Genomic DNA, 13,271 nt, shown 5'->3' with positions numbered 1-13,271 from the left:
CCCAGTCTCCTCTGGTCAAATCACACAACACTTCGCAAAATGAGCCCCAAAGCAGAGCCTCACATCAGCGATTTATACAGCCTTCTCCTGGCTCAGAATGCCACAACCCTCTTGACCCACTGGCCAGTCACACAGCATCAAGGTGTGGGCATTCCTGAAAACCAAGCCTCCTGCCAGAGGCTTCATGTGACCACATTCAGCCTATAAGGGGACAGTATATTTTCAAATCAAGGACTGTTCTCAGAGTCTCTTAAGCCTATCAAAGGGCCTAGGGGCAGGGAAGATCTTTAAATTTGCATTTCCGTTTACAACAAGTAATAGAGTCATAATTAGGTGCTTATAAGCAGGAGGTAGCCATCTTCACTATGATATTTCTATGAGAAACTGCTAAACTAATTAACTGCTAATTGTGATAAGCATCTGTTTTCATTGCCTCCTATTTTAACTTTTGCATACAGTCCCTAAGCAATACCAGGTCTGTCTCCACTAGGCCACATAGAATCAGTGAAATGCATTTTATTGCATTCCTCTGCAGCTAACACAGATTAGTTGCATTATTGCTTCCTTGCATATGGTAATCCCTAAAACTTGCGATACAAAAGGTATAACACCTATAAATTTCAGGCAGTCCATGCTGTCTACCAGTTCTCCTCCAGCCCCTTCATTACTGATTCTCACCATCCAAAACACTATTGGTTTTCCCATCCTTTGGATGAATCAACTTAATATATCATTGACCCCCTGCTGAGTGAAATCCCCAATTATCTCCCTGAAGACTGTTTTTTCCTTTGGTTCTCTTGCTTTCTTCTCAATAGGGGCTGAACTTCTGCCTAAGAAGCCTCATGTAGCATTGTTTCATTTTCCTCCAACACAGTCTTCTGGCTGCCATTGTCGAGGCAACTAGGCTCAGCCTGTTTCAGAGCTACGTGCACATTCCTTTAATTAGTTTTTTTCCTTCTTTTTCTGAGCCAAACCCACAACTGCCCCCTCTTCTGCTGCCTGAAACTCTCTAGCTTGCTCTTCTGAAGGAGCGCCTGAACACTGTGGCACAAAAAGTTTCTCATGCAAATCAACTAACTTCTTTTCCATCTGAGCTTTCTCTTGCAGCAATTTGTCTCTGCTTTTACATATAATATGGTAACCTGTTAGTAAAACCCAGCCTCTTCTACATACTGTTCAGTTCTTTCTCTAGTTTTATTGCTATTTCCTGCAAATACCTTTCTAAATCTCTAGGTTATCTCAGTAGCCTCAGTTTCCAGTTTTCACAGGGTTGGGTGCTTTTAGTACATTCCCTTGCTAGGGAGGAGTAAAGTAAATCCTCCCATCCTGAGATATCCATTTCTTCCCCAAAGTCCTTCTGCTAACAAATAGAGATCTGATACCTTGCTATCCTGGTCATGACGTCAAATGTATCACCATGTCCATATTTACAGCACTGATGGTGACCATGAATATGCCAGCATAATTCTCAATTGTAAAATAAAGCAGACTCTCCATATGGAAGACAGAAGCAAAACATTCATTAAGACAACAGAAAGCAGAATCCCAGCACCAAAAAGCCAAATCTATCCATAACAACAAAGAAATCTGTACACAATAACACTGCAGAGAGCAACATCATCCTAAAACCTTCTTACAAACAAGCACAATCTTTGCTGCCTGCTTGTCTGCTCCCTCTCTCTCCCCCAGTTAGCAGGTCTAACTGCTCTGACTCCCAGCTTCCTCTGGGCTTTATTCTACCTGTTCAGCAAACTCCTCCCACCACAGGTTCTATGTGATTACCTATTTGGCCTATTAGGGAGCAGGGAGAATCTTCAAATTCCTATTACCATTACAGGTGTCTGTAGTGACAAGTAGGTGACCTATTTCTAGAATGTGAATCTGTTAATTAAGTGGTAAATTTTCTTAATATTGGAAATTCCTGAGCTTGTTGAAGTACCTTTTATAGCCACCCCCAATTATGATAAATGTTTAATACAGATTTTTGTTCTTTAGAAAGTCAGCTTACTCTCAGTTATAACGAAATGGAATTTTTAGCAGAAAGGAATAAAATTAATACTGTGCCATAACTAGAAAAATGTTTAAAAAACGCTGTCTAGCAAGTTTAATTTTAGGTCTGACTTTTAGAGGGGAATTTTGTGAAAGCTAAAAATCAATATATTTCATTTTCCTGTGGAAGCCTGACACAGGTCAAGGGTAGGTATATCCTACAACAGTGCGTTCTAGAATGCAGTATTATTGCAAGGGAGGATTTGAAGTGCTAAAAAGATAGGGAAATTAGAAAGTCTTGGTCAGATTTATAAACTCAGATTTAAGTGATGGGAAGAAATTTAAAAGATCCCCTTATTTATATAAAGAGGTTAAATGACTTGTCTGAAGTTATAGAGTGGCAGAGCCAGAATTCCAAGCCTAGATCAATCATAACTGTGTGGGCATGTGTCCTTTTTCTTTGGAATGAATTCCTCAAGGGAAACTAGGTGGCGCAGTGAATAGAGCATTGGCTCTGGAGTCAGGAGGACCTGATTTTGAATGTGGCCTCAGACACTCAACACTTACTAGAGCTGTGACCTTGGACAAGTCACTTAACTGCAATTGCCTTGCCTTCTCCACTCCAAAAAAAAAAAAAGGGAAAAAAGGCATTCTTCATTTTCAGATGTGTACATGTGCATACACAAAATCATTTCAAGGCCAAATAGAAAAAGGTGTTTTTTTTTTCCCCCATTCTTCAGTTTACTACTTTAGCATATGCTGCTTTAGTGTGAACAGACTTCTTTTTACTTTTTTAGTAGTAAAGATCATTGTCTGAGATTTCAGATCTAGACCAGGAAAAAACTAAGGGATCTTCTAGTTCTGCTACCTCCTACTTTACAGATGAGACAACTGAAATACAAATAGTTTAAAGTAGCTTGGTCTATATCTCATTGTTCCCACATGGCCAAGGTGGTGTTCTAAGTCACTTCACTGTGAGTAGCTTCTTTGGGGACAGGCTTTCATGCTTTTCTTTCCTCCTTCGATGTTCTGGAACTTCTTTATTTTCATATGGAATAGGGATATCTTATACGTACATGAATATGTAAAGGGTCTTTGAATAAGGAACTCCATTATGTTAATTCCTCCCACTTATGCTGACTCCCCCTTTTATATTGGGTGCTTTGCACCCAATATAAAATTACAGTATTGGAACCCGAGGCTTCTTGATTTCAAGCACAGCATTTTCTATATTGCTTCTTTATCTCTGTAGTATCTATCAATGGATTGGGACAAAATAAACCTTAGTTGGTGATATAATGTTGGCTATAAATTTTACAATAGTGATTCATTTGGATTTTTTCCAGATTAATTTTGCAACTGTGCTAGAAAACTCAATCCTATTTTGTAAAAAACTGAAACTAACTAAAGAAGGCCTCCTCTCTATAATTCAGTAAGAATATATATTGAGATATGGAATATATTTTTGTTATGTTGTTACTTGGATAGTACATTTTACAGATTTTTCTTATAAGACCTGTAATTGCTATAGCTAGGGATTTTTTTTTACATATTTAAGGAGAAATGTGTGTCGGTTATTAACACCTTCCCTTTCTTCAAGTCTGTTTATCTGTACCATATATGATGCACACCTGAAGCAATAAATATAAAAGGAAGTAAGCACATTTTGACAGGGAAAGTGCCTTGCAGCAAAGAGAAAAACAGGAAAACTATAAAGAAGCAAACCCAGAAAGTGAAATAATACAGCAGTCCGAGATTAGGAGAAAAACAAGGCTGCACACTTCTGTGAAGCCGTAAAGTTACTCCTTGGAATGCATCCTTGAATAAAGATAAATTGTTTTTTTTATATTTAAAACAAAAAAGCTGCATTTGGTTTATTGGTTAAACAAAACCCAGAATAGAGGTTCAAAGGAAGGAAACATGATTATGTGGGCTGGAGTGACTGAGAAAAAGGCTTCCTGGAAGATTTGATACTGGAAGGAGGAAATGATAAAAACCAAGAACAGTGATGGAAATGAATAAGGTAAGCACCAAAGAATGTTCACATAGGGCTTGTAGCAGAAAAGAAAGTTGGAAAGCTAGGCTGGAGCCAGATCATAAAAACCTCTAAATGCCAAATAGAGAAGTTAATATTTTATCCTAGATTTAAGATGGTGCCATTGAAGCTTTAGTGACTAAGGACATGACAGAGTTAGACCTGGGCTTTCTACCATCATTCTTTCAGGATTTTCACTTCAATTCAAGCAGATATTTATTAAGTAATTAGCCTGTGTCAGTCATTGTATTAGGTGCTCAGGATACAAAAACAAACTACTTGATGACTTATTGGATGTGGAAGGGTGAGATAAGGAAAAAAAAAAAGTGATGTTTCTAATGGTCCCACCTTAGTGGAGGGAAAAGTAGGTTTGTATAAATGATAAAAAGTTAGATTTTAGACCTTTCAGTTTTAGGTGACAGCAAGAATCCCAGATAGAAATAATAGAGGAACTGGGAGAGGTCATAAGGATCAGCCCTCTCGGCTTTTTCTTTAGTGAAGCTTGTGACAGTTACTACAGTTAACCAGGTTGGGGAGAGATAATGGTGATGTGCCTAGAATATCTCCTACTATTACTAGCGCTGTGGCCTTTAGGCTCCTCACCTGTCACTAAATGACTTCTAAGGTCCTTTCTAGCTCTAGCTTCCTTACAAATCACGATCCTAGGATACTGATTGAAGTTTGGGTATATATAACATAAATAGAGGTAATAGTTGAAGCAGTAAATGTGCAATCTCTATAAGAATAAATTGTTATATAAAGAGGAAAATAGATGTCAAAGGAGTGAACAGTTAGAATACTCAAGTATTTAGGATTAGGAAGAGCCAGCAAAGGAATAATCAAGGAGATTGGAGGAAAGAATAGTGATTCTAGTGTCACAAAGTCTAAGGAGGAGAGGATTTTAAGAAGGAAGGGGAGGGGCGGGTAGGTCTCCAGTGTTGAATGCTGCAGTCACCTGAAAGAATAATGTCTACAGGGTAGTGATAATGGAAGCTAGATTTTAGGCAGTGAGGAACTGGACACAAAGTGTCATCCAAATAGAATATTAAAAGTTTATTGCTGTGTTGTGGGGAACAGAGAGAACATCTGTTTACCTTTTCATCTTAAAAAATAAACTTGTCCTTTTGAGAATTTCTTGACTCATTTGCCTTGTGACTAGCTTCCTTTAAAAATGCTGATCCTTTTGGAGACTGTAATGTTGAATTTGTCCTGACAATTTCCAAGGTAACAGCAGCACCGGATTATGACATCAATGCAAGAATAGGAGGAATAAGAATAACTTAAGTTGGAAATGGTATGGGAAGGGAACTTTTATAATCAATAGTTACTAATTTAATGACAAGAAGAAAGTGAGATATATTTTCATCTTTGTTGGATTAAATAAGAGTCATATTCCTTTTGTAACTAAAATATTTCTGCCCTGGTATCAGTATCACTTTTTTTTTTTTTTGCTTTTTGGAGGTCAATTGGGGTGAAGTGACTTGCCCAAGGTCACACGGCTAATCTTTGTGTTAAGTGTTTGAGGTCGGATTTGAACTCAGGTCGTCCTGACTCCAGGGCCAGTACTCTATTCATTGCACCACCTAGCCTCCCAAAGCCTGCAGCATCTGGTATTCCCAGGTGGTCTTCCATCCAAGTACTAACCAGGCCCAACCCTGCTTAGATTCTGAGATCAGGCACGTTCAGGGTGTTATTGCCATAGACCAGCGTCACTTTCCTTGGATATTTAGTGATTGCTATTATTCCTTGGCTTTTTGAAATATTTATCATTTTAAATTTCTATAAAAATATACCTCACTAGTCTTATTTTGTTTTTGACAACCTAGTTTTGATTTTCTTTTTTCAATGCAAGTCATCCCTAGTAACTTTTAAAAACACATTTTAATATTTTATCCATCTTTATAAAGCTAATTGTCTGGACATCATCAAAATCTATTGTGTAGATTATTATTTTTAAAATGTTGCTCTCAGACTCAATACTTAAATCAATCTGTGATTTTTATTAATTTGGAACTTCATTCCAGTGAAGTAGGTCACAGGCCTTCAATGTCTTCCCATCCTATGGTGCCTTTGTCCATATCCGTGTCTTATAGAGACCCATAACATCTCTATAAGGGGTTTACTGGAGACCATCCTCATTTTACACCAGTTGTAAAGTGGGTAGAGCACTTGGTCCTATAGTCTGGAAGACCCATGTTCAAATCTAGTATCAAATTAACCAGCTGTGTGACCTTAGACAAATCATTATAAATGATTTAAAGTGATTTATAAGTGAAGTAAACACCTAATTTTCCTCAACTGTAAAATGGGGATAATACTAACACCTATTTCATCGGGTGATTGTGAGAATCGAATGAGAGATGTTTAAAAAGCACTCAGCACAATGCCTGGCACATAGCAGGCACTATATAATTGCTTATTTCCTTCCCTTCCTCTTTAACTTTTAACTACCACCTTTTATTTATGGTTGCTTTTCTTTCTTACCACTTCTCTTTCTCCTTTCTGGAAAAGACAAACCTGATCGTTAGTATATAGATGACCCTTGTGAAAGATGGAAAATAATTTATAGGTATCATCACTTTTGAGAAACCAGAAAATAAATACATTTCATATTAAATTTAGCAATTAAATCATTTTTATCAACTTTTGGAGAATTAAATGCTGTGCTTTTCTTTGTAGTTTTTAACTTGTGAATTCGTTTGAGCTGCTCACGCCATTTAGTCATTTCTCATTTCCTTTATATGTGTCTTTACAGGACATGCAGGTGTATCTGCCAGCATGATGAAGAAAAGGACTTCCCACAAGTAAGCATTTTATAAAACCTGATTTTCATTTTTATGTTTAACTTCACTTATTGCATTGGCATAACATTCTTTTTATAATAATAAAATTTGAGACTTTATTTTATACTTTATCTGTATCGAAAATGTTAGTAATATTTATATCTTAATATTTTTGTTCATAAAGATTCTAATTCTTTTATAATTTTTGTTTTTGTGTTTTGTTTTTTTGCAGACTTATATTGTATAATAGACCTAGAAAACAATAGAATTTCTTAATCTTTTTCTATTTCTATTCCCCTAGAATTATTTTTTCATATTTTATGTTTTTTGTTCTTTTGACATTTTTGTTCACAATTTACCATTTTATAATTTAGTTCATATTTAATGCCATTTCCCCTTATTTAATTTTTTTATTCTTTATTAATAATTGACATTAGCTAAAATGAATACTTCCATGTACATTTAGAACAGAGGTTTGTACATGGAACTGTGAGTCTCTGTAATCAGTTCAGTGTACTTTTCAAAGCTGCCCTGCTCTGCTGTTCCTTTTGTTCACTTCTGTGCATTTAAAACTGTTTCAGTGATGCTTTTTTTTTTTTTTTGACAACTAGTTCCCCTCTACCTGTGCAGTCCGACAGTGAGTCAGAGAGAGGAGAAAAAAGGCAGTTCAGCAAGATTAACCAATGTATGACCAGAGTCTTAACAAGCATAATATATATGTCATGCTCCCATAGATTTGTCAACCTCTGCCAAGAAGAGAGTAAGGTGCAGATTTTTATCTCTTCTTTGAGGTTATTATAATTACACAGCAAGAATTATGTTTTTGTTTTGGTAGAAAGACTTCAAACAATATGAAAATGAAATGCCTTTATCATATATGGTAGTTACAAATTTGGAATTGTACTTCACCTAGGATCATAGATTTAGAACAGGAAAGGACCTCAGAGGCAGCCATCTAGTCTGTTGTATTATTAATGAGAAAATTGAAACCCAACATCACACTCAGAGCAGCAAAGTGCTGAGGTGCGATTAAAGTTAACTTAGAGAAAACTAGGCCTCTGTTCTGTATGAGCTTCAAGGGAGATTTCCTTTATTTTTTTCTTGTCATTTTCAGTTAGTCCATAAATACTGAGTACAAGGCCCAGTGCTAGGGGCTTCTGAAGTTACAAAATAGCAGTGAGGTCAATTATATTTGTTCTTCTCAATCTGTCCCACCCCCTTTCCATTGACAATCTCGTTCACCTTCTAGTTCCAGGTATAGTTCTCCTTGCTTGTTCCTGGACGTATATAGACAGTGTTAAGAGAGCCCCAGTTTGACATCCTGGCTCTAATACCTAGTACCTGTGTGACCTTGGACAAGTTACCTAACCTCTAGGCTTTCCTTTTCTCATCTGTAAAATAGAGAGTTTGGGTTTAATGACCTATCCAGCCTCTTCCAGCACCCAAATTAAATCTATGAATATGTTGTTCTGAAACCTCCAAAGCATATTCACCTTTTCCCCCTCATGGCTGTGGTGTCTGTCAGAACTCATTAACAGATGATCAGACAACTAATGCAGAGATAAAGTTGGGCCTAGAATTCAGAGAACATTTGCTGTTGATGTCGTGGCACTATATGCCAGCCTCTCTCCACTAACCTAAAGTGAGTTCTGTGCATTTGAATGGCCAAGAAAGTTTCTTAGTTTTTAGCATTTTGTACTACATATTTAATAAATATTAGGTGCCTGTTCTGTTTAAGACACAGTGCTAGGCAGTAAGGATTCAAAGATGAAAAATGACCATCCCTGCCCTAAGAAGTTTATGACTAAGTATAGTTAAAATGGTGAAAATGTAGAAAGGACACTGTATAGGTTAGGAAAAGGCTGAAAACAGAGGAGAAAGGGTTACATAGTGAGTGTCCTGAGAGACTAAGTATGGAAATGAATATATGCATCATATAATGTGTAATATATTGTCTCTCAATACAGATCTTTTAAAACTGTCATTTTATAAATAGGCATTTAATTAAAAAAGCACTTGACTTTAATTTCAGAATAGCCCTTACCTCTCACTTCTGTACACATATGTGTAAAATCTAGTGATCTACAGTATGTTGTGTGCTAGGTTTTAGGGGGGACATAAATATATGTTAAAACATAGGTCTCATCCTTATGTAATCGGAATTTACTAGGGCAACATAAAACAAGCATATGAATAACTGTAAGTATGTATGTGTTAAATATAAAATGCATTTTTAAACTTTATTCATTGTTTCATTGATGCCATTTTTACCTGTTCCTGGCCAAAAAATCAAACCAAATTTTATAGCAAAGAGCTCTTACACATAAGTGCATTTATAGCATGTGTAACTTTTTATGAGACTGTCTTAAGTTCATGTCATTACAATTTAACTTTATATCCATAATACCAGAAGAAGTTCTTCTAAAGTAATTCCCTACTATGATTTTGAATTTATATTTTATTACTGGCAGCATATTTAAAAAATAGTAATGCCATATATATGTAGGACAAATATTTATTCTATAAGAGGTATGGTTATTTATATTGAGTCATACTGCATGTTTTATTAGTGAAATAGCAAAATGCCAATGGTTAGTGTGCACGTGAAATCATAGACCCTCTTGCAATAATTTCTAAGCCTGCCTGGAGGACCCAATGCCCACTGATTGGCAGCCATCTCAGAAGATGGAAGCTTTCAGTCATCCCTGTCCTTTTACCATTTTTTCATCACAACTGTATCAGAAAAAAAAGAATTCTAAGGGCTACCATCAGTTAGCTACCAATTAGCTCCAGATTAATGGGTAATTAACCTGTTTATGGGAATATCCTTTTTATATCACTACTCAATTTCATATTCTTGCAACTATAAGCCTAAAATGAGGAAATAAAGTTTTCCTTTTTCCTTATATTTTAAGAAGGCCTTTTCCTTGTGGGGCCTCCTTAAGTGAACGGTGGAATGGCTAACCTGATCTTTGAAGAGTGGAGAGGGGGACAACTCAATTTTATTAATCCTTTTTCATGCCTGATTCTTCCACTGCACCTTAGAGATGGTGACACTCTTGATCTTGCCATCTTTCCTAAGTGTTCCACATTCATGAATTCCAAAGTTCTGTTATCTGATCATAACCTTTTATTCCATCTTTCCTTTGCCTTATGATCACTAACTGTTCTTTACTGTGACTTCCAGTCCTTCACCTATCCATGTCACCCTGTGCATAGTCTCATCTTGTTCCCCCTTCCTACATTAACCTTTTGGTGACTCACTTCAACTTTACACCATCCTCTGCTCTAAAATCCCTTGTTTCCTTGTCCTTTGGACAGTCATACCCCAGTCTTGTAATTCTTTCACTATTTACCTCTCCAAGGACCTCAAAGGAGAAGAGGTTGCTAAGAGTGAGTTTGGTAAAGGAGCAACTCGAAAGTGGCAGCAGAGAGCAAAGGCTTGGCAAGTACAGAGTCTTAACCTGGACTGATGAATTTTTCAGACTCAATTCAGCAGCATGTAAATCTGCTGATCATGTTGACTCTTGAGCCTTTCCTCAAAAAGACTATAAGGAAAAATTATAAATCCTTCATTATATATATAATACCTAATAATTGGAGAAATATTAATTGTTCCTGGGGAGCTTGAACTGATGTAATGTTCCTAAATTTATTTAGTTCCATTTCTGTCAAAATAGCAATATAGAGCCAGGAGAAAATTGATTCATTTAGAGCAGCAGCAAAAAGTCATGATTCTTTGAGGGAATTTAGGGGGAAAGTTGGGAAGGAAGGGGGCTTAGGAGTACCAGATCTCAAATTTATGTAGAAGGCAGAAATCATTAAAACGGTTTGGTACTGATGAAGAACTGAAGAGGTCAACCAGTGGAACATATTCAGTACATTATGTTCAGAAGCAAATGAGCAGAGTAGTAGCCTAGTGCTTGACAGATTCAAAAATTGTATCCCTTATTTGTATGAAATCTTGCTATTCTGCAAAAACTGCAGGGGAAAATGAGAATGCAGTCTGACAGACCAGCATCTTATGCCATATACAAAGATAAGATCCAAATAGAAATGTGACTGACATAAAGGGGTAACCTTAAACAAATTAGGTGAGCAATGGAGAAATTGTCTTTCAAATCTGATAGAGTTCATGAGCAGATATGAAAAGAGAATCAGAGAAGGTAAAGTGAACAGTTTTAATTATACAAAGTTAAGTTTTTACACAAATCTAGTTTAGCAAATTTGAAGAGAAATAGAAAACTTGGGGAAAACTTTGCAACAAGTTGCTCTGATAAAGTCTCATTTCTAAGATTTATAGGGAACTTATTCAACTATATAATAACAAGAACCGTTCTCTAGGTGATAGAAGATATAAGCAAGCACTTTTGAGAGGAAACAATCCAAGCTCTCAGTAGCCACATTCTCTCTCTCCCTCCCTCTGTCTCTCTCTCTCTCTGTCTCTCTCCCTCTCTCCAAGTCTCTAGCAATTAGAGAAATGGAGTGGTGAGAAAAATGACATTAATGCTCTGGCAGTGGCACTATGAAGTAGACTAGCCATAGGAAGCAGTTTTGAATTATACCCCCAAAGTTACTAAACTGTGCATCCTCATTGGCCCTAGTGTACCACTACTAGATCTATACTTCAAAGAGGAAAAAGATCTATGTGTGTGAAAATCCCAAAGGTTTCTTTAATAAGCACGCTGCCCACATCCTGGTGGAGAAGTGATGGACTCAGGGTGGAGATTGAGCTATAGATTTTGAATTGCAGTTGGATTGAATGCGTGGATTTGTTAAAATGGTTTTGCCTTTTTTCTAAATTGGGGGTGGGTGCAAGAAAAGGTGGATTTTCAGCAGTTGAAAAAATTAAAAATTAAAAATACACATGTGCATATGATTATGCATGTATATATGTGAATGTATATAACAATACCTAACATTGATTTTTGTAATCCATATAAGGCCTTTATTTTTTAAACATCATTGATTTTAGCTATTCAGCATTTAGAAACTGAGATTATTAAGGTATACAATATATATATATATATATATATATATATATATATTTTTTTTTTTTCTTTGCAGGGGGTAAGGCAGGGCAATTGGGGTTAAGTGACTTGCCCAAGGTCACACAACTAGTAAGTGTGTCAAGTGTCTGAGGCCAGATTTGAATTCAGGTCCTCCTGACTCCAGGGCCAGTGCTCTATTCACCCCACCTACTTGCCCCAAGGTTTAAGTATATTTAAATAACATCTTTGCCTATCTTATAAGTAAATAGAAGCTACAGATCAGAACACTAATCAAAGAGCACTGAACAGTAGTTGGAGTCTTCCCTCATTTCTCTCCTTTTCTTAGAGTACCCTAAGGTTCTGAGTGGCTATGCATAATTCTGATTGAGGGATAGGAGTTAGCCTAGTTTACCTCTGTTCTGTCATAAGAGAATAACCATCTGGTTTCTTAAACTTTTTGATAATTTCAGATTGCCAATTTTGCCCTGATATTTATTGTTTGAGATCTAGAATTTTCTTTTACCTTTAGATTGTTCCAGGAACTGAACTAGTGAAGCAATTCACATAAATGTTGGTATGATGATTTTTTCAAATCATGTTCATGTTTTTTTGGAAGAATTTCTGATAATATTGCATATTTGTCTTAATTTTCTTACTTTGAAAAATGAAATTTCTAGAAAATGTAAGATTTGATGATCTGGCAATATTTTCAGTTACCCATGAAGAAACTTTTTTAAGTCTAATTCTTAAACGCTAGGTACAGGTTTACTAGGAGACCAATTATATTTCCACTATTCTTTTTTTTTTTTGCCTTTTGGAGGGCAATTGGGGTTAAGTAACTTGCCCAAGGTTACATGGCTAGTTTTTGTTTTTTGTTTTTTTTGTATGTGTGTTAATTGTCTGAGGCCGGAACCGAACTCAGGTCCCTCCTGACTCTGGGGCCCAACGCTTTACTTACTGCGCCACCTAGCCTCCCCTATTTCCACTGTTCTTAAAGTATAGTTGGTTCTTAAACTCAGGATGTTTGTTTAGTTACTCTAATACCCCAAAGACATTCTTCAAGAGAGGCGCATTTGTTTGAATCAATATGAACCTTGAGAAAACATTATTTAGAGTAAGATAAAATATTATGTTAGGATTCTTTAAAAACTCTGAATAATATATCTTTGCTTATATTATTAGAAAGTATGGTTAGTTATGAAAAAGAGAGTAAAAGGTTAAAATGTGAATTGTAAACCTTATTGGAAAATTCCTTTTGCTATTGACTTGCCATGACCACAGAGCCCTTGCTTTAAAGCTTGAAGTTTCATTCAAGAAAAGCTTTGTACATAAATATGACAAAATCACATTCATTCAGAAGTCATTTATCTGACACTATCAACTATCCTTTTGAATATAAGTGACAATGAAAAAACGTAAAATAAGCCACTAAGCTGCCAAGATTGGTATCTCAGAGGTAAAGCTCTTGCAATG

The 13,271-nt window shown here is 36.2% G+C and overlaps 1 protein-coding gene and 1 pseudogene across 6 annotated transcripts in view; one reads left to right on the top strand and one right to left on the bottom strand.

Moving 5' to 3' along the window:
• Positions 1–13,271, top strand: part of SPIN1 (spindlin 1) — a 121,515-nt gene that overhangs the window by 89,933 nt on the left and 18,311 nt on the right. For all 6 annotated transcript variants that reach the window (XM_069087810.1, XM_069087811.1, XM_069087807.1 and 3 more), the window contains exon 3: positions 6,780–6,828. In XM_069087810.1, coding sequence (XP_068943911.1) covers positions 6,780–6,828 — 49 coding nt within the window. The remainder of the gene's footprint in view (positions 1–6,779; positions 6,829–13,271) is intronic.
• LOC138161172 (5S ribosomal RNA) lies at positions 5,620–5,728 on the bottom strand (annotated as a pseudogene).

This window comes from Petaurus breviceps, unplaced genomic scaffold (assembly GCF_028583685.1).
Source record: "Petaurus breviceps papuanus isolate PSGF00001 unplaced genomic scaffold, PetGlider_PUasm1.0 183, whole genome shotgun sequence".
In the NCBI taxonomy this organism is placed as follows: domain Eukaryota; kingdom Metazoa; phylum Chordata; class Mammalia; order Diprotodontia; family Petauridae; genus Petaurus; species Petaurus breviceps.
The sequence above is the reverse complement of the archived record's forward strand: the minus strand, read 5'-3'. Positions and strand labels throughout refer to the sequence as shown.